The sequence below is a fragment of the Ictalurus furcatus genome, chromosome 12 (assembly GCF_023375685.1).
Source record: "Ictalurus furcatus strain D&B chromosome 12, Billie_1.0, whole genome shotgun sequence".
In the NCBI taxonomy this organism is placed as follows: Eukaryota; Metazoa; Chordata; class Actinopteri; order Siluriformes; family Ictaluridae; genus Ictalurus; species Ictalurus furcatus.
Genome location: NC_071266.1, coordinates 10842884 through 10864892, shown reverse-complemented (window position 1 = coordinate 10864892; position 22009 = coordinate 10842884). Strand labels below are relative to the sequence as shown.

General features: G+C 42.7%; 1 protein-coding gene across 15 annotated transcripts in view; it reads right to left on the bottom strand.

The window, feature by feature from the left end:
• baz2ba (bromodomain adjacent to zinc finger domain, 2Ba) overlaps window positions 1-22009 on the bottom strand; it is a 97858-nt gene continuing 75849 nt past the window's right edge. For 2 of the 15 annotated variants that reach the window (XM_053637935.1, XM_053637943.1), the window contains 24 exons: window positions 21851-21943; window positions 21226-21287; window positions 20789-20854; window positions 19772-19837; window positions 18126-18170; window positions 17335-17367; window positions 15070-15135; window positions 14661-14801; window positions 12503-12754; window positions 11574-11797; window positions 11104-11178; window positions 10336-10561; window positions 10151-10213; window positions 9908-10052; window positions 8289-9070; window positions 7874-8138; window positions 7560-7715; window positions 6804-6964; window positions 6169-6470; window positions 4758-4893; window positions 4479-4625; window positions 2783-3078; window positions 2121-2264; window positions 1-1871 (listed from right to left, as the gene is read on the bottom strand). In XM_053637935.1, coding sequence (XP_053493910.1) covers window positions 1715-1871; window positions 2121-2264; window positions 2783-3078; window positions 4479-4625; window positions 4758-4893; window positions 6169-6470; window positions 6804-6964; window positions 7560-7715; window positions 7874-8138; window positions 8289-9070; window positions 9908-10052; window positions 10151-10213; window positions 10336-10561; window positions 11104-11178; window positions 11574-11797; window positions 12503-12754; window positions 14661-14801; window positions 15070-15135; window positions 17335-17367; window positions 18126-18170; window positions 19772-19837; window positions 20789-20854; window positions 21226-21287; window positions 21851-21943 — 4103 coding nt within the window. In that variant the 3' untranslated portion in view covers window positions 1-1714. The remainder of the gene's footprint in view (window positions 1872-2120; window positions 2265-2782; window positions 3079-4478; window positions 4626-4757; window positions 4894-6168; window positions 6471-6803; window positions 6965-7559; window positions 7716-7873; window positions 8139-8288; window positions 9071-9907; window positions 10053-10150; window positions 10214-10335; window positions 10562-11103; window positions 11179-11573; window positions 11798-12502; window positions 12755-14660; window positions 14802-15069; window positions 15136-17334; window positions 17368-18125; window positions 18171-19771; window positions 19838-20788; window positions 20855-21225; window positions 21288-21850; window positions 21944-22009) is intronic. The other 13 variants (XM_053637936.1, XM_053637945.1, XM_053637950.1 and 10 more) reach the window with 9 other exon arrangements.

Below are 22009 nucleotides of genomic sequence, written 5' to 3'. Positions count from 1 at the left end.
TGACTTTAAAAACATCCTTTTAATAGGTCCGTGCCACACACACTCACGCACGCACACACACACACACTCACACATATACATACACACACACGCACACACACATACACACGCACGCACGCACACATACACACTAGTGAAAAATAATGCTCCTACAAAAAGAACGCTACCATTTTGTTTCCCACAATAGCTTTAAATAAAATAACTTCAAGTACTCTGACTCGGGTACAAAAAAACTGTGTTCTAGCTGCCTCCAGTGGCCAAGACTCACAGGGATGATGGGGGAGGAGGAAGAGGAGCAAGAGGAGGATGAGGAGGAGGAGACTCAGGCTTGGGCTGCGTCCCAAACCGCACTCTATCCCGCTAAGTAGTACTTTAAACCAGTACGCCACTCACAGTTGTGTTCTCTGAGCACTGTTTTGGCGTACTGCTGTGAAGAACGATGCGATTTACGACAAAGCCACGGTGAACCAGGGGTTGCACAGTTTGGGATGTGGCCATAGTGGTTACCGAAAGCACACCGCATGTGTGTGTCGCTGAAACCTACTCCCAAAAGTTCTCACATGGGGATACACACTTGTGTTGTACAGTATATATGCCAGGCTGCGGAGGAAGCCAGGGGGTGTTTCTTTTTTTTTTTCTTTAAAAAAAAAAAAAAGAAGAAAAATCATAAAAACAAACAAAAACAAAAACAAAAAATAAAAATACTTCCCTACACCCTGTTCAGAAGGGCAGGCACTACCAAGATTAAGGAGACCACAGTGTTTGTAGAAGATATGTGTATACTGTACAACCAATAAATGTGTCAATAATAATAATAATAATAATAATAATAACAATAATAATAATAAGTCACTTTAAGACTAAAATTAAATGCTACAATTGGTCTAAGGCATGAACAATATCCAATGTTTGAAACCATATGTACACATCATTCCAAACAAGACTTGATATATATATCGGTATCAACAGACAGTATGTACACGTTTTTTTTTTTTGTTTTTGTTTTTTTTTTGGGGGGGGGGGTGGGGGTGGAAACCACTGCTCATCCGTGTGTGTGTGTGTGTGTGTGTGTGTGTGTGTGTGCGTGTGTGTACAAGGGGAAAACTCTGACGTCGGACGGCCTGGAGTGGTGTAAACAGGTTCCTTTCTTTTCTTGGCTTCGTTTCATATTTGGAGAAGAAAATAATTTTAATAAACAAAAAAAAAACCAAAAAAAACCACACACATACAAATAAACATTCCATTTGATTTTTTTTTTTTAAAAGCAGTTTGCGCTGTTTCTTCCTTTTCATAGAAAATGAAGAATGGACCTTTTTGTTGTCATAAATAATCATTTAAAAAAATTAAATACATTCACTATAATATTAACGATAAAGTTAAAAAAAAAACAACAGAAGAAACAAAATGATATTTACAGGTAGTGGAAAGTGTTTTTTTTTTGTTTGTTTTTGTTTTGTTTTGTCCTAGATACAGCTCTTACGGTTGAAGATTTCAGTGCGATTACTCTTTTCTACAAGGAAATGATATTGCACAAAGACACCCTCTGTCCTGTGTCTCTTTGGGGTGTTGTGTGTGGGGTGTATATAGGTGTGTGTGACATGTTCAGGTTTGAGAACGGCGCTTTGATTTGCTGGGAGGAAAATTCTGGGCGGTTCTGATCCGAGCTCCACGTCGAGGGGTTCGGAAAGAGTGGCGCGCGGTCGCTCCAAGTGGATCAGTTAGTCTGCTTCAGGAGCTCGGTCCACCTTTTCTCGAAGAACTTCCTCATGTTGTGTCCGGCGCGGCCGATGTCCGAGTTGTCCTCGTTGAACTTTTCGCAGTTATCGAATACCAGGTTGACGTCGATGATGAACGTCTCGAGGTTCTGGTACCTAAAAGGACGAAAAACAAACAAAAATTTAAAAACTAAATTGGGGTCAGCTGAGACAAAAATCGTTTAAGCGAATCGCCCAAATGAATTCATAATGATTCTGTGATTTTCTTCAACCTGCAGTCCTTTCAATATTACGCTCCGACTGGTGAATCAAAGGAATCAAAATATTCATACATTGATTCATTTCGGAAGAACTGAGTCACTAAAGGTCGCCATCACTAGGACAGAGGACGTAATGGAGACTCACTGGCTGCTGACGAGTTTCTCGCGGATGGTGGAGAAGTCCATGGGCTTTTTGATGACTTTCCGGTATCCGGGGACCGATTTGAGGTTGACGGGTGTGAGGAAGGGCCAGGCGTCCTGATGGCGCTCCAGTTCAGCCAAGAGAATCCTTCACAAGAGAAACAGATGATGTTAGAAAACATCCAGTCAGCAAATTAATCCAGCTCTACATGCAATACTCTTACTGATAGGAAATCAGTAAAGAACAGCTAAAGAAAGGAAACTGGGAAATGTTTGTGGCTGAGATCATGGTCACTCTAAGCAGTCGAGCCAAAAAACAAACATTTGTCATATTTGTTTATCTGAAAGCATAATCTGTTTACTCTTCAAGAATAAAGCCTCATGAAAATCTGATCTCAGAGGTAATGTCTGTCGTTTTTCTTGTCTTTAATATTTTATATAATATATACAGGCAATATACAGGATGAATATTTGACTAAATATAAATAATAGCATTTCACGTATTAGGAATGCATTTGAATATAAACTGCGATAACAACATGTAGATGTAATGCATTTTACATTATAAATATAGTAAGCTTGTTTTAAACGTATGCGCTTGAGTTTTGTTGTATCTGAACGATAAACTACTTGAAATATTGTTTTATTTATGTATATATGCCATACCTGCAGAGGCCCAGGTCGCGGTTGTTGTCCCTGGCCGTTTTGGCTCGTTTCACGCAGGCCGGGCTCTCGGGCTTGGTGGTGGGAGGAGCGGGTGAGCTCTTCTTCGCCTGGCTGGAAGCCGAGGCTGTTTTCTTTGGGCTGCTGTTGCTGGTGTTGCTGCTTCCACTTGCCTCCTCTTCCTCACACGCCTCCTGCTGCTTCTTGTTCTTCTTGGCCGTCTCCGAGGATTTCTTGCCCCCTCCGCTGGACTGCACGCGACTCTGAGGCTTCTTGTTCTTAGGGGACTGGTTGCTTGCCTGGGGAAATTGGATTGCGTTTAAATCGTTGTTCCTGATCTCACTCGAGTCCCTGAAGTCATAAGCACTTATTCCTGCACTTCGTTTCACGCGCCCTTAGTCTGCATTTTGAAGTCAAAGTGGGAACTTCCCCAAGTGCCAAAGTATCACTATCACACACACACACCTTTATATTTTAATGCAACACACTAGATTATTTCTAATGCCAAAATCAGCAAGACAGACGGTGAAGGAAATGAACTTCCCTGTTCCAGACCACATGGCGTGCTGACTTCTTTTCATAACGTTCCAGCTTATTATTTAGTTAAAGCATACGATTCAGGAGCTACGATAAATTATTCAGTAGCTGCAGTTAGTCATTTGAAAGGTGTGCAGTTACAGGAATGCCTCCTGCGAGTTTCAATTGTTTTAAAAAGTTTTTTTTTTAGGTACTGACTACTCTAGCATTTGTATACAAAAAAAGATACAAAATTCAACACACACACACACAAACACTTAATGGCGACTGTTTTGTATCAACGTGGTGTAACGATTTGGAATCGACGCACAGATTTAAAAAACAACGATAAATTGAATCGACACAACCATCATAAATTCATTATAAATCGATCATTATTGAGAAAGGCATAACTCTGATACTTTCTAAATAATCCTTCTAATAATCTACGTCATTGTCATTCAGGAATTTACCCCAGATTCTGAACAAAGTTGGCTGCATATCGATTGGAGGATACTAAGTTGTATTAGATGTAACATTAGATTAGCATTAGGAACTAGCACATAATTTCTACAAATATATTTATCTGAATTAACACACACGACAAATAACTGCCAATTCGGATGTTTTTATTATTTTTTTTCAATCTAGACTACAACTCTCAGTATCTCGTGTTGAGCATTTAAGCTCTTGAACTTTTTAACGTCCAAAATCAGGTGGATGCAAATAACAGCGTTCTATCTGAGAGTATACTGTCTGACGGTCCAAAAGTCATACTCAGGAAATTGCTCACCTTTTTCAGCAAGATATGACAGGAAATGACGGTTTTACCGCTAACACACCGAAGCGTACACGATTTTCACCCTTGGTTAGAAAAATGCAAACATTTTGGTGTATAAAATCCTGAATCCTTACCAATTCTGCCGCAAAAAAGTGCCTGCCAAATGAGTAGTATTAAAACGTAATCCGAGGTAGAAAAGCATCAAAATGTCACGTGCCATTGATTAGGTCACATTTGACTTGACACGATGCGTATAATTTCTCGGGTCACGACCTGTTACTATTCAGTGATATACAAAGGGGGGGAGGGGATTTCTTGGCCAGACTGCATCCCTGAAAGCGCTGAGATTTCTCAGCAGAGTGTGTGTGAGCTCTGAACGTGACTGGAGATGGAGGTGGTTACCTTGGAGATGCAGGCAGGGCAGTACCAGTCTCCCTCAGGGATGGCGTTGATCTTGGGCTTGTGGCAGTAGGTGTGACAGCCCTTATCACAGCCATCGCACAGCAGCAGTAAGTCCTCATTATCCCCCTTACGACAGATCTGGCAGTACTACACACACACACACACACACACACACACAGCTTAGTACATGCTTAAAATATCGTTTCATCATTGTGCATAGGTTGGCACTGAACCCGAGTCTGAGATCACACACACACACACACACACACACACACTCACCACTTTCATGATGGATCTCTCCCAGGCGATGGACTTCTGCAGCTGTTGCAGACACATGGCCAGCTGCGACGAGTTCCTCACCTCGCTCAGAGCCTTCCTCCACACCTTCATCCCCGGAGCGATCTCCTCCTCACCCCTGAGAGACACAATGACAAAGAGGCAGGTTACAAACATCAACACACATCCACACACACACACACACACACACACACACACACACACACATAAATACATATATTTAGAGCTTAAGGCCAGCATTATACTTGATGTTAACCACACGTACACACGGGCACAAGATGGAAGGACAGCACATAACCGGCATTCGTTCAGTGCTATCGTATCAGTAACAGTGGAGGAAACAATACAGCCTCACACAATTGCTATAAAATCACCTAATCGTTATTATTTGATCTGACCAGAAATGAACTGCTAAAATACACAACATGCTTAATATGTTCAATAAATATACGCTGTCGTGAAGCACAGTGATAACTCTGAGTTGTAACTGGTGGCACGATTGAGTACATTAGCATAGAAAGGTACATTATATGTTCTCCTTGTAACATATCTAACATTAAAATGTAATGATCACGTTGATGAATGACTGTGTGTGCATTATTACACTTCTGTTCTTCTTAAGTCATCAAACAGTTAATCGAAATGATTAATTCAACGTCAGCCAATATGTAACAAATCAAGCTAAAATAATAAATCATATTTATGTCCTATAGACATTTATCATCATCACACACATTTTTAACATCATTCACCCCTACAAGTGCTTAGAGTTTGAATTTAACACACCTCTTCTGTACAAAGTATAAGTATGTCCTCAAAATCATCATCAACATTAGCAGGCTACATATTATATATTTACTCTGAATATCTGAGACGACAAGTTCATATTACGCGGCTTATGCGTCGCTCCGCGTATAACGCTGGCCTCAAAGAAAAAACATCATTACAGTCCTCTATAGACAAAAAGGAGACTAAACATGGATTGTTAGAATACAGCACACACATCCTGTGGAATGGCATTGACTGCATGATGAAAACTTCCAGTGGAAATTCGGAGAGAAAGTGAAGCCACGTGGTTAAAATGCACCATGCTCTCACGAAACAGCAAAAGAGAAATCCTTTCCAAACCAAACAAACAAACAAACAAACAAAAAAGACCAAAAAAAAATTGAACGCATGCAACCAAGAACAGAAAGGAACTCAAATGCAAGTGTTTAAATCTGAACCGAAAACCATGGAACCCCTTGAAGAACTGGGCCCCGGGTGAACACACACACACCACAAGCACAGCCGCCCCAGCCAGAAGAGAGGGGAGGAGGAGAAGGAGCAAGAGGAGGAGGAGGAAGAGATAGAGGAGATGAAGAGATGAAGGCTGGCTGCGTGGATGACCTACCCTTCCCCTCCAGCGCTAGTGGATGGCGCAGGGGCGGGCACAGTGACCGTCCCCACATTATCCAGCCTGATCTGGATGGTTGTCCCTAAGGGGCTCCGCAGGTACCTTCTCTCGATGTGGCGCTCCAGCTCGGCCAGGCGCATCACGGCGATGTCCAGCGGGTTGCTGGGCTGCCGTCTCAGGCCTTTTTCCGAGCTCCGCTCCTCCTGTGACTCCGCCCCCGGGCAGGCTTTTGGAAGGGGCTTGTGCTCGTAATACAGCAGGTCCTCCCGCTCCGACTGGGGCTCCGGGTGCATCCAGCCCTGGGGTACGACAACAAAAAAAATCGAGATTCAGTTACAGAAATCACAAAAATGCACGCTAAGAGTAGCTGGATAGATACGTCCGTGATATTAGGCTATTTCAGATTGCAGAAGGATAAGCAAGAGTGTTCAATTTGCATATTTATGCATATTAATAAGTGTAGAAACACGACCAAGCCCATTTTAATTCTTGGGGATTTTAACAAAGTTGACGATGACATCCTTAAAACAGCACCACAAAGTACATTTGGAGCACTTTGATCTTTTAAAGAACTTCTTTAATTTAAAATCAAACACACACACACACACACACATTTTTTTTTTTTTTTTTACCTTGACCTGCAGGCTAGCTGAAGTGACCCTACGTTCAAGCTCCTCCACCTGCTGTAGTAAGGCGATGTCCGTCTCCATGGCCTGCTCCTCCACGCACCACTCCTGTAGCGTCTCCACGGAAACCTGGCCCTCATCCAGTTCCGACACCTCCATCACAGCTACTACACACACACACACACAAACACACAGACAAGGAGATGACCTGTGAGTGTTACATCCACCCAGCTCTATAGCCGCTATAACCTAAATGACAGCAGGGATTAAATGGTTTTTGCAGATGTTCCACAACATTAAAGGTAACCACAAATGGATAAAAAATAAAAAAAAAGCATGACATATCATTCTTTAATAAACTGTTGTAATCGTTGACAAACTGCTCTGGATAAGAGGAAGGAGACACTTGGGCCGTTATAAGAAAATTATGTAATCTGTTTAGCTCTACAAGACTAGGTTACCTTTCTAGCAACAGTGTCAAGTGCAAAAGCTTGCGTATAGCTTGTCAACAAAAGGAATTCGAAATTCTTATTAGCAAGCTCAAAAGTTTGCACCCCCCCAATGTATTTTCATTCATTCGCCTCATTAAGGTGTTTAATGACTTAAAACGATCAACATGTTTACTTTAAGTCTCATTTAAGGCATTAAAATTTCACGGAGGCCAGTTTATTATTATTATTATTATTATTATTATTATTATTATCAATTGTTAAAATGAATAAAAATGAGCTTTTCCTTGAAGTGTATATTATAGTGACTCACCCTCTTTGTTCTTGTTGCAGGTCTGAGAGATGAGCTCTATGGATTTCTGGAGCTGTTTTTGCAACGCTCTCTCTCTGATGCCTCTACTGTGGAGCGTCTTCAACAGGGCCTGCAGTTCCTCCATATCCGTCATCTTCCACCAGCCCATTAGCATGTCTGCAACACACACACACACAAGCAACACCATAAAGAGTAGTATGTATACGAGCCTGTTGATGCTATGTATGTGCAGCCATGTTAAATACTGTGTAGATTATTAGGCTTTATGGAAGCATAGGTCGTGCGTCCTGTGTGTGTGTGTGTGTGTGTCTCACCTTCTGGAATGGGCTTTGGCTGTGGCTGGTCGTGGTTTCGTGGCAGATCTATAGCAGGTGAGAGTGCAGAGGGCAGTTTGTCCCCAGGGGGCGCAGGAGAGCCGCTCTTGCTGGTGGAGACACTGGGGGCCAGCAGGGGGCTTGCACTTCCCTCAGTGAGTGGGCAAAGGGGCATAGGGCTGCTGCACATGGGCAGGTTGGGGCTGATCACACCACCTGACCATCCACACATGGGCAAAGGCAGCAGAGCACCAGCGGGTTTTACCTGCACACAAAGGAAGACGTTCGGCATTCAGCATCACTGAAGAGAAATGATTACATAAACCCCTGTTCTGACTCAGCACCCGTAATTATATAAAGAACAAACATTCATATCGCATTAAAGTAAATACAGACATGTATGAGGGCTGCTTACCTGCAGAGGGGAGATAGTGAGGTTTCCCAGGCTGTCGTGAGCAGCGTTGAGGGGGCTGCTGGAGGCAGAGGGAGGTTGGAGGTGTTGGTGAGGGGAGCAGGATGGAGCGGGAGGGCTCCTGGGCTGGACATTGTTGGACTGAGCTGAGGAGCGCAGCGGCGTTGTGGGTTGGATGAGGGAAGAGTCATCACAGGGCGAGCGGGGCAGGAGGCTGAACCAGTGGCCGCTGCGCTCCGTTAAAACGCGCAGGAGCTGATCGTTCGCCAGGAGGTGCTGATGATGCTGTAGGGACAGAGGAACACCGAACTGAGGAAGAGGAGCACCAAACTGAGCGATGAGAGGTACGGAGTCCACAGGAGTGCTGCACAGTTCAGTAGGCTTGGAGGTAGAATGAGTTGGAGATGATGCTGATGCGGTGGCCGCGGTGACAGTCGTCATGCTGCTGTCAGGAATATGGCAAAGGGACGCGAGGTCACCTGGTGGGTTCGGGGGCTCCTTGAGAAGACAAGAGGTGGAGTCTAATGGCTGAGCGTCCTTCTCCTCCTGGAGTTTGTTTGGCGGCGAGCAGGGCTTCTCGTCTTCCTGTTTCACTTCCTTCTCAGCGTGATCCTCCTCCTCCTGCTTCACCTGTGCCTGCGTCTGCACCTCCGGCTGCTGCTGCGCCTCCTCCACCTGCATCTCCTCGTCATCATCCTCCTCCTCCTCTTCCTGTGGCTCTTCCTTGATCCTCACAGGCTCAAAGTTGCGGAGCCTCTCTCGCTCCTTCTCCATTTCCTCGGGACCTGTAAAGAGACACGTGTGCGTATGCTTCAGCTGACCTTCATTCATGCATGTTTTAGTGATTCCTGTATAATATCACACGCGCCGTTAAACAAAATGGCTGAAAATACTGTCCCTTTCACCTTCATCTAATTGATCATTTTTACTCAGTTTATACTTATTACTGTACAATATATTAACTGAAGTCTCACAGCAAGAACTGACAAATCTGCTGCAGTCCATGAGGATGAGATGCACTGTAGTAGTTAAAGCAGCTGGAGGCCAACACATACTGACTGTTACCTTTAATATTGACCCCCCTTTGTTCAGGGCCTCATTATTCCATTTCTGTTCGTCAAATATCTGTGAAACTTGTTCAGTTTAATGTTTTGATCCCCCTGAATGTTACAACATACAGCCTAAATATCACAGCAACCAGGTCTAAGTCTACTGTGCTTTTGTTTTAATTAGTATCTTCAACACCATGCTTTAGTTCATTCAACTTTCCCTCGTTAAGGTGCCTAATAGCTTAAAACTGTTGTTCAGGGCATGAACACTCTCAAGCAGTCTGCTGTAGGGTCAAGTTAAGAGTAAATGAGAAAAAGGAAACAGCTGAAGACTGAAAATAGAAATAATGATGATGGAAAAGCATAAAAGTAAAAATGAGAATCATGAAAGTCTTTGGATGGAAGTGGAATAAAAATCTGAGTAATGAGTAAGTCTAGGAGGGTTCAGCTCGCATACACGTCAGGCATGCAAAACAAACCAAACGCTGACGTACTACACTACACAGAAAGAAGCACTAACTTTACATGAGCTGACAGTGTAAACAGAGCATAACTTGGGGTAAACAACGATACCTTCTCCACTCTCCATTCCCTCGATGAAGACCCCTCCGCACTGTGGGAGAACCCAGTAGCGGCGGCGGTAGCGGTCCTGTCCGTAGCCCATGGAGCGCAAAGCGTGAGACGATTCGAACAGCTTCCTTCTGATCAGATTCTGTTGCTGCTCTCACAAAATAGAGAGAGAGAGTGTGTGTGTGTGTGTGTGTGCATGAGCGTATGTATGTGTTTGTTTAATACTGACTGCATGTGCGTGTTTACCTTCGATAATTTTTCAATCTGTTTCTCTAGCTCTTCTACGCTCGTGGCTTGATCTCCTTCATCCTAAGTTTTACACACACACACACACACACAAATATCCAAACATGGTCACAGGAAGGACAGGTTGGAAATATTTCACGGTTAAATGAACCGTTGTTTAGTTCCAGTTGCGTGTCGGCTCTTACCTCGTCACACGTCTCCACCTTTCTCGCCTTCTTCACCTCTTCTTCGTCGTCCTCATCCTCGTCATCTACAGCCTCGTCGCTGTCCTCGTCTTCGTCCTCGTCGTCATCGCTGTCGCCGGCCTTTCTCTTGCGCTTGTGTCCGGCGCTTGGCGTGCCTGTGGCGTGAGGCTCGTCCCCTCCGCCGGCATCGCGCCTCCCTGTGCGCTTCGCGTGAATGTTCTTCAACCTGTACACAAGAAAATCACAACAGTTCAGGGGAAAAAAACAACACACCAAAAAGGATCAAGAATTAATTAATGAGTAAAAATAATAGCATGATCGGACATAAACAAATTCCAAACGTGTTTTATATGTACATATACTGCTTATGTGAATGCACTTGCACAAAAACAAATCATTTTATATCATATGACTTCATCATGCGTGGATGTAAATTTACATTATAGTTCTCCTTAGGAGATCCATAATAACCTCACAAGGTTAGAATATTCAACAGATCGGCATGTTTTCTAGACGGTTTTACTTCAGATATTTTTGCAGTGTACTTTTGTGCATGTCTAATATTTATTATCGTGAGATTATTTTAGAACAAGTATAAGATTTTTTAAATAAGTTGAAGCTTGACATTTTTTTGGCTGTTACTTAAACATATATTTCTTTAAAGAAGCACTATTATGCAAAAATGCCTAGAAACAAATATAATGAGAAATATTACATAAATACGGCTTTATTAAGTTTTTGTGAAAGACTGAAGAGAAGGACACTCACTTTTTGAGCTTTCCCTCCACGATACACTCATCTTTCCTCAGCACGTTCATTTGGTCCAGGCTCTTATCAATCTCACTGAGCATGAGAACATACAGAGAGAGAGAGAGAGAGAGTGAAAGAGTGAAAGAGAGAGAGTGAAAGAGAGAGAGAGAAAGAGCGAGAGAAAGAGTGAAAGAGAGAGAGAAAGAGTGAAAGAGAGAAAGAGAGAAAAAGACAGAAAGAGAGAGAGATCTCAGTTACATAATAAGACACCGGTGTGATTTTTGTACAAACCCTAAAACATGCTGAATAGTCCGTGCTGTCACTCTCTGTAGCACATGAAATGCAAAGGCACTATTATTAATTAATAATCCTAGAACCAAAACCTCTCTCCTAACCTCCTTACAAGGTCTGATTCCTGGATGAATATTTAAAGAAGTGCTACAAAACTAAGCAGGTGGTTTTCAGTCTGCTCTAGCCCATAGCTGTACCTGACCACGCTCTTGCTGCAGGCCAGCTCGTTGACCAGGAAGGCGAGCACCGAGGCTTTCTGCGCGGGTGTGTGTGCTTGGAAGGCCTTGGTCTTCAGGCTCAGGGCCATGTCGGCCAGCTCCGTTTGAGCGCAGTGCGAGTCCATGTACTGCTGCAGCACCTCCGACACGTTGTCCCGGTTCAGACCCACGTTGGTCAGGTGATCACCCAGGATGGACTTGGCCTGTGGTGGACAAGTGCTTTTAACACAAGATGGCTGCCACGCATATCCTGTGGTTGTTTGGAATTAGCTCTACTCGTCCACACGGTGCAATACCAACGTAAACAGCGTGGGCAGTATAGCACCATGTGACAGTGTGTCCACAACTAACTGAACAAACTAGCATTGTGTCTCAAATGGCACACTTGTGTACTATTCTAGACAGTTATCGAGTACCAGTTTCCCAATCACAGCTAGTGTTTGAATTTGAAAAACCATTCTGAAGTCTTCAAAAATACAGAAAGGTCTGTTTTGCGTACCAGTCTTCTGGATTTTCTAGATTAGTAAAGTCTTTTGAGTGTAACGTCAGAGTTTTCGATTTGAGACGCGGCTCATGACGACAGTCACGACGACGGCAGAACGTTTTGAAGAGAAAAGGTCTGCACTATGCGTCACCATGTAACATCACCTACATCTAACAAAGATTTTTCGGGATAAACCTGTGTTGTGTTTGCAATTGTTTGAGATACATGAGAGCAGAGGATGTTTTGTGAATTTTTTTTTTTTTAAAGATCAAAAGGTTAAACAATTTAAATTTTTCACAGCCTTCTTTGCTCATATTTACCAAGGGTGCCAATATTACTGGAGTTCACAGTATGATGATATGAATATTTTTGATACTGGACACGTGTGTGTGTGTGTGTGTGTGTGTGTGTGAGGATCTCTCACCCTGTGCCCTGGAGGCAGCCCTGGGTCGCACACGGCTGAGGAGAGCAGGCGCACCAGCAGGTCCTGCACCTGACCCATGCTGTTGCCCAGGTTGAGGAGACCTTCCTGCAGCACACCCAGTGTGGGAAACTCGCTCTGCTCCATGCCCAGCACCTTCCCGAAGCTGCGCAGGAACTGCACCACCATCAGGCAGTCAGAGAACACCTGTCCCGGCAGCACCAGACCCGCGATGCGAGAGAACTCCGGCAGAGGCTGTGTGTGTGTGTGTGTGTGTGTGAGCAAGAGAGACAGTCTTCTTTAGTTTGTTCTAAAGATATCCAAACTTACACCACCAAGACACTGAGTGCATCAGGTTTCACAAAGAATCCATATCACAAAACAGTGCTGAGATGTGTTAATAATAAAAATGATGTGATATAAACATTCTCTAATAACGTGTACAATCAGTCAATCAATAAATGCCTCAATAAAATCAATCTACATAAATCACTCCAAACTCATTCCACATATTTATGGGTGCATTTTTTTCCCTTTATCATCTACTTTTTGTTTTCCTCCAAGACCCAAAGTTGTTCTATTTAAATCCAATCTATATCCACTTTCACAAAAATATGGCGCAATTATGCAGCGATTTGTAACTCATTTTTAACTTTTTAAACAGTTTGTGTCAAGCACCCTTTAAAGCAAATGCTGTTTTAGGAGGACAAGTCCTCGGTAGTTTTCGCGCCGCAGACCTTACAGATTTCTCCCAGCGTCTCATCTCTACCTTTCTTCACTCCAGTCATAAACCATAAACCACGATGCTGCTGCGCTCTGCTACGACCACACGGTGTCAGTGTTTCTGTCTGTCATCTTCCTGCTTCGGAAAGGTGTTACTGATGACCTAATGCTGTTACAGACAGTGCGTAAGCCTTAAGTAGCCCTCTCCCCCCCCCTCCTGACTGAGCCTCCAGGAAAACACGAACCTGATAGCTCTGTTTAAAAGCCTGGATTTGAGAGAATTTCTGGGAAACTGAATCACTGCAACAACAACAATAAAAATAATAAATAAATAAAATAAACGAGCGTGACTCATTAAGGCTTAATTGATGATGATGGGGTATCGGAGCAATCGTTCATGATTTATATACTCCAACAGCGTCAGGGTACTTAGGGTGCTTAACCCTCCTGTTCTGTTCACTTAACAACGGATGTGACGCTGATATTACAGAAACGCTACAGTACAGTGCGTTTTAGAGTGGCAGAAAAAATACATAATCAATCCTGTATTACATTTATAGTAGCATTATAATTCATATTTAAGGAAATGGACACGTCAGACGCTCATGGAGTCTCTTAGTAGCAGGTGTGTGTGTATATATTATACAATAAAAGCACTAAAAGCACCACAATCTTGTGTGTGTTTGAGTGTGTGTGTGTGTGTGTGTGTGTGTGTGAGAAAGCGTTTTGACCGAACCATCTCCGCTGTAATGTTATGAGGGGGCGGAGCCTAACGGACAGCCGAACAAAACGGTTTTAATAACGACTGATAAACGCCACCCAAGAAGCGTACCCATGATGTTTGTTACGGATTCACAAACAGCGGATTCTGATTGGTCAGAAGGAAGGAAGGCCGTGGTTCTAGAACAGGAGCTCTAGCAGGGGTGCAGATGCAAAGCGCAGGTTCGTATTAACGCGCTCGTCGATACGTTATCGTTACTATAGTAACGGCTCGTTCACAGCGACGTGTATAGCACGTGTACGTGTCGGGATGGTGCCGTTTGAAATAACCAGACGTTTGTTTAACGTTTTGGAAGGAGTCTCTAGTGTAAGGTTACGTTTTCCGGCATGTTCGGAACAGAGGAGTTTACGCTGGTTAACGTAAAGGAATGGATTAAATGTATGACGAGTCATTCTTTTATACAGAAATCAAAAAATACTAATGGTTGAATGATAGCTGTGGCAAAAGAGGAATAAAACACTTGGTGAAGTGCTGTTAACGTCACGATGGAATCAGTAACTCCACACCATTGTTGATTATTTTACTATAACAGCATGCCCCAAATATGTTTTATTCCTTTAACTATTTACTTAAAATGTTCTGCTTTGGATGTCAGGACTTTGAATGTGCGTGTGTGTGTGATTCGGTGCGTACACCAGGACACGTGAGCGAGTTTACCTTGTGATCAGTTAAGCACATGTCCTCGTTGGGCTTCTTCATCTCGCGCAGCATTTCCAGTTCGAGGCGGCGCAGCTCCAGCTTGCGCTCTTTGTTCAGGCGCTTCTCATCGCGCTTCTCCTGCTTGAGGCGTTCACGCTCCTGAGACGGGAAAAGAGAAAGCGCGTGAGAGACGGAGATGAAGTTGAGGCGAAGAGTCGGCCAAACGGGACGGAGATGTGTGCGAGACGCTGTGCACTTCCACAAAATAAATAAAAAAATAAATAGATAGATAAAAGTAAGTAACATTAAGGGAGACGAAGAGCAAAAAGTAGTCGCGGAGATGTCGGATGTCAGAGAATATTTCAAACTTGCTCGAGAACTGCTGAGAGAATGGAGTAGAGGTTTATTTCGCTTTCAACGTGCATACCTCAGCTTTTTTGCGGGCTTCCACAGCCTTCATCAGCATTACGTGCTGCCTCCTTCTCTCCCTCTCCTGAAATCAGAGAATCGATGCGATCATCAATTTGGGAAGTGGAAGAAAAAAATTAAAATAAAAAAAGAGTGAAGAGAGAAAACAGAGGAGATCGAGCAGAGACGAGACGACAGTGATCAGCGTGGTGTAGCATGTTGCACAGATCGAGGCAGAGACAGCCAAATGCACACGCACACACACACACACACACACACGCGCGCGCTCACACACACTCATTCGTTCACAATGCCATGGCCAGGATGGGGTTTACAGTCATGTGAACGTGTGTTACGGAACAGCGATACGCAACACAAAAGGAGAAGCGACAGGTGTTGATGAGCGGGTCAGACAGGGGAAGCAGTCAGTGCATCTGGAGTTAGCTTAGCGCTAATTTAGCAGCTCGACAGCATTTTTTGTTTGGTTTTGTTTGTTGTTGTTTTTTAAAACAAAGGGGGAAAGACAGCAGAGTGTTAGCTTGCACCTAGCTGCCCTACTGCTACTTCGTTTCATCACAAACAGCTCGAAGGATCCTTAAACAGAGCTAGTTTCCATTATTATTATTATTATTATATAATTATTATTATTTGAATAAATGATGTACTTTCATATCTGACCACAGGATGGAGAGAAACGTGCAGGGATGTTCTCGGGGTGTAACAGTGGCAGTTCTAGGAAGGGCGAGGAGTCCAGGATGAGGACGGAGGGGTTCTTGTTAACCCTGGATAAAAAAAAATCTCAGACCCCCTGGTGTTAACGTCCGTCTCGGTGGATTTAATGAAAAGCACTTTTTTTTTTAAACAAATTGATTGAACTTAGTGTAATAGTACATTTAATCATTTTCACTTTCATGCCACTAAATTTGTTAAAGCCAATATTTGTACTTCCTGTCAAATTTCCAAATTCTCGATCCTGATTGGCCGGGACGTGTTGATTCATTTTCCATAAGGAGACTTTTCTTTAACATCTTTGGAAGGAGTCTCCAGTGTCAGAGGTAAAGCTGTAACAAAGTTTTCCGACATCTTCAGCACAGACACGGAGAGTTTACGCTTCTTTGCGGTTTCACAATCTGCGTTTTTTTTTTTTTGTCTTATTAACATCTAGAGAACGGAACAAATCGAGGCTGGTGAGGGAACGACTGTTTATAGCTCCTATAACGCAAGTGAGAACAGGAACTAACTTGTTTCAGGAATGTTCCACAACATTAGAAGCAACTATAAATGGATAAAACACATCATTAACACATTTTTTTTTTTAATTATTATTGTTTGTCAAAATTGCAGTGGTGCACGAGGAATAAAACACTCCAGGACAACAATCAACTTTGTGATGGTAACAGTAACCAGTACAGCGCTGAAGATTTTCCTAGAACTGCAAAGTGTTTTATTCCAGGAAAGGTTCAGGACATGGGAGTATTCATCTCTGTGTACATCAGGTTCACCTCACTGATTATTTTCCTAGGACCGCATGACACTTTTAGCCGAGACGGATGTTAATATCAGGTCAAACACAAAGTTCTTGACATCTATAAGGGAGCACGCTACAGAAAAGCGTCTTTCCTCAGAATTTTTAACTATTATAACTGTTATGCTAACAATTAGGTCAGTGATTAATGACCTGTTTGAACTACAGCCTAGAACCGCCACTGCACTTTAACCTCCGACATCCACGGTACAGATGCCGTAGCACAAACACTATATCTGGGTCAAGACTCCACCTCACACACACACACACACACACACACACACACTCAGTCACTAACCACAACCATGATCAAGACCGTACAGATGCCATGTACACATGGTATGTGGATGTGCAAAAAAATAAAAAAACGAATGGCTTGGTTACAGCACTCACTTTTGATCAATGAAAGTGGATACTCGCCAAGCATTTCTCTCTCTCTCACACACACACACACACACACACACAGAACCTGTTGCATTAGAGCCAGCACTCTCTCACTGTCTCTCTCTCTTTCACACGCACACTCACACACACACACACGGATGTGGACGATGCACTTGTGTGGTTTTTATTCACTCTCTTTCTTTTCTTTATGCCGCTGAAAAAGCCATGCAGAGGAAAATGTATTATGACAGCAGCCAGTGCTACACTTACAAAACAAAACAAACAAATAAACAAAAAACAAAGTGCCGCTATGACAACCATATCACAACCATGTTTCACGATGCGAGTGTTAGATGTACAGAAGATTAAACATACCCATACCATATCTAGTCTATGCCTCTCCAACTCCTGAGAGAGAGAGTTGGCACAGTATTATAAGACAGGAAGAAAAAAAAAAGAAAAAAAAAAGAAAAGAAACAAATAACAGAATTTTTTTAAAAAACCAAAGACAGAAACCCCCCCAAAAAAGAGAGATTTGAGATTTGAGCCCCACTCCCAAAAGCATGAACATTAACCAGAGAGAAATACGAAAGACTGTGAGACAGAGCTCTCCAAACATCTGTGTTCATTTGACCACAAATCTAAAGACTAAATCAACTTAAAGTACCCCTGATGATGATGATGATAATTTCAACGCCTACGAAACTAAAAAAAGTCTACATTTCTACACAATTGAATATTCTAGTATGTACGAATATGCATGAATATGCAAATTAGGCTGATTCCAGTCAGAGTTCAAGCTATTTATTTTATTAACAGCAGCCAGAATATGTTACCATAGCAACCAGGACTAATTTGTTTATCGATAATAGCTAAATTACCCAACTAGATACCACATCATCCTCTAATGACCGGTCATGATTGGTCCAAAAGCATGGCGCTTGTTTAGTGACATCACTAATTTAGCTAGAACATAGCCCCGCCCTGAAATCCGTTTTACATACTATAGCTATTTTTGTATAGAGTTCAGGGGTACATTAAGTACTCATCTCTCCTTCTGTGAGTCTCAACAAAAAAGAATTCTACTACGATAATAATAATAATAATAATAATAATAATAATAATAATAATAATAATAAGTTAATTAGCATGCAAGTGGTACAAACCTGGTGCTTTAGTATAACAGCCTGCTGCCGTCTCATCTCTCTCTCCTACACACACACACACACACACACACACACACACAGTCTGAAAACTTATCAAGAAGAAGCAAACACAGTAAAAGGCATAAACAAACCCAGATTATTATTATTATTTATTTAGTTATTAACAGTATACAGCAAGGCGAGAGGCAACGTCCGCTTGTAATTTAATAGTCTCTCTGTTAAAGTAAAAAAACAACAACGCACATACATTTTTCTCTGTCACACACACTTGATCAACTTAGATGTGGTTGGAATCCAAATGAAGCTTCTTTGGCTTTAATTCAGAGCTGTAATGCAAGCTAAGTACAAATAACCATCAGGCAAAGTGAAATCCTGACTCCATTTCTCTTCTACTTAATCTACAAACAAAAAATGATAGCGCAATACTGACACGATCAACCGTGAACGAGTGGACAGTTATTGCGACTCTCCACCCAAAACAACTGCCTCTTCGACTTCCATTATAAATGACTTTCCAGCACACGTCTTTTTTCCCATCAGTGCAAGGAAACTATTTTTCGTCTGTGATAATCATATACAGCAGTGTGCAACAGTCTTAGGCGGATATTAAATATGAACGTTAAATGTTCCGACCTAAAACAAATCTAGCACAAAGAGCAGTACACAGTAATAATAAACTAAGCAAAGTCTCTATTTACCAGGACGAGCCCTTTTCTTTTTAGAAACGCATCAGTAGTCTCAGGTGCAATTTGTAGCGAATTAACTTCAGTTTTTGAAGTAAAAACCCGACTTCGTTATCTTTTGTCTGAAGCTACGTCCGCGTCAATCCGGATCAGTTTGAAATCTTTGTTCACTTTCTCTACGTTTTGGCGTTTTTTTCGAAAACGCTCTCCCAAGCGGATACGTTTGAAAACGGTGGTTTCGTGCTGTAGCGTGGGCTACGAAAACAGAAATATTCAAAACACAATTATGTGTTTTTAGTCAGGTGACCCGGTCACGTGACCCATTCGACTCGAAACAAACATGAGGGAGGATGTTGTACTGCAGTTGTTGTGCCTGATATTCAGTTCGATAGCTTTTGTTAAAGATTAAGGTCACGTTGTACGGTTTTTAAAGAAACGCCTGACGGAAACGACGCAGGCTGAAGCCTCGTACGTTTTGACGCATGCGCCGTATGGGGACGTTTCAGTGTGGACGAGCGGTTTTAAAACGCAGGTTGATTTACGAATGAAAAATGCAGTTTTCAGACCGGCGTCACCCTCTCTCTCGTCAGTCAAAGCAACGCTAGCCAACAGTACATGTCTGAGAGCGTACAAGTATGCGGGAGAGGGCGGAGAGTGCCTGTTCACTTCACTTGTCTCAGAAAGAGTTTTGTTTTTTTCCAAACCTTGCACATATAAGAATCAACTGACTGCAGATTTCAGGCGAAGCAACACAGTTTGAACCACGTTTCCAGGTTGCTAATTGGTAGTTACTAGCTTCCATGACTTGTTCGCCATGTTAGCATTGTACTTCCAGTCATGTGATTTCTCCTCAGCCATTTCAGACCGTGAGAATTTTCTGTAGAGGTGAATCAGGAACGATTCAAGACCGTTGTGGATCTCCAGCCATGAGCTAAGGCCCTCGAAACACAGACACACACTGACCTTTAAACGCTTTTCCGCCTCCAAGATTTTGGCATTGGCAGCCTCCTCCCGCTTTTTCCGTTTTGCCTGCCGATACAAAAACAGGTCTAGGTCACACAGTGAAAAGCAGAAAGGCCCAAATTAAAACGTGGCACTGCGACGGCTGCCTTGTTTACGCGTCGTTGTGATCGATGTGCGTTAGTGTGAAAAAAAGATCCTCACTTAATAACAGCACAACAAACTGCAGTGGATGGTGTGTGTGTGTGTGTGTGTATGTATGTGTGTTTGCTGCTTGCTATTCACTACATGACATTTGGAGGCTGTGCTAATCGGAGAGATACGCAACACTGAGTCAGTGATTGAGAACCTTTGCGACGAGTACGTCAGTTCTTGTCAGAATCAACCCAGGGATCTTTGAAATTATTCAATATTCCCCTTCGTTCTGACAAACGGCAGCAGGAGGGGAGGGGGGGGGGGAGGGGGGGGTGGTCGACAGAAACAAAAAAAACCCCAGCGTCTGAGAATTAGCTGGAAATTTCAATGTGTAATTACAAACAGAAAGAAATCCCGTTCGGAATGGTTTGCCAACCGTGTCAGCTCCAATTTGATTTCGCTCTGCTAAAACACTTTTCAGGCTTCTATAATTGGGTGCGAAAAGTAAACATTGTTTTTCCCCCCCCCTTCTACTTATGCAAGACCTGTTATTGTTCAAAAAAAAAAAAATCTTTTATGTCTAATTTAACCGTGCTCTGAGAAACAGGAGGCAGCGAATTTAATATTCAAAAACTGTCCACCAAAACCAATTTAGCGATAGTCTGGGAAAAAAAAAAATATGCAGGAGTCATAACCCCTAAAATGCTAGAGAGCAATTCTGGCATAGTGTGTTTGTGTGAGCTCCATGTTAAACAGACGCAGAGTGTGCGGTGGCAGTGTGTATTTGCAGAATGTTAAGCTTATTTCAACTCTCTATCTCTGGCTCTTTTTTTTTCTTTTTCTTTTTTTTTTTTTTCCTCCACATCCCCCAGAGTCGGTCCATACCTCGAGAATCTGCTGCGCGCGGAGCTCCTTCTCCATTCGGATTTGCTGAATGCGCTTTATCTTTTCCTGCTCGGACAGAAGGAGAGAGGGTGTGTGTTAATTGAAAGCGCCGCTGTGCATTTAAACGAGGCCGCAAATGGCAGGATTAGCAAAACTCTGGGAGGTTAGTGCAGAGTGGAGGACACGACTCTGTCAGTCACTGGCACGAACGCCGAAGGGAACAAAGTTTCGAGGAACTCGATTAACTTTTTCCTACTTCTAAGGCCTACTTCTATGTCTCTCTCTCGCGCTCTCTCTCTCTATCTCTCTGTGTGTGTGTGTGTGTGTGTTTATGTATTATATATATTATATACAGACAACAAGGAATGCGGAGCAGGAAACATCTGCCATTTTGGATACAGGAGAGAGGTGTTGCGGTGCTTGGCTGAAACACCGACCTGCTGTTTGAGAATCTTGATTTGCTCCTTCTGTTTCCTCCTCTCCTCTGCAGCCATGATGGCTAAAACAAACAAAAACATTTTTTTGAATTAATTTTTTTTAAAATTTGAAAACGTTTTGCGGTCTACAGCTACCGTCAACTCCAGAATTATTGGCATCCTTTAAATGAACAGCAAGCAATTTGGCATCTTTTGAACTTTAAGGTACGGAGTATGGACGCATGGATGGTTTTATTTTAAAAACAAACATTTAAACACACCATTCAAAAATAGTACTCAAGTAGTATTTTAAGCAGTATTCAAAGTAGAAGCACTTTAAGTAGTATTCTTAGGTCGGTAGTATACGCGAAATAGTAATTCGGTGTGTGGTTTTGAAAATATTGGCGCCCCATTCAGCATTAAATAACAGCACTGGGCCACTTCACTTAAAGATCATTTTCATCTTAAGCAGTCAGTGATTTTGCCAGAAATGTTTTTTGAGAAATACAGCATGCTCTTTCTTACATTCTTGCTTGATCGGTTGCTTACTTAAAAATAAAGACCAGTCATTTTCCTAATTACTCCAACGGAAAAAAGTTATTTTATGTAAAGGGTGCCAATATTTATATTCGTATTTTAACTGTACCTTGCTGTTTGCGAGCTTCTTTAGCCGCTCGGGCAAGTGCCTGCTTCTCCAGCTTCCTCATCAGCTTCATCTGAGCGGCCTGCCGAGCGATTTCTGAAACACAACCGGAAGGTTACGGAAGGCTCTGTGATGCGTGTCTGTTCAGTGTGGGTGGGTGGC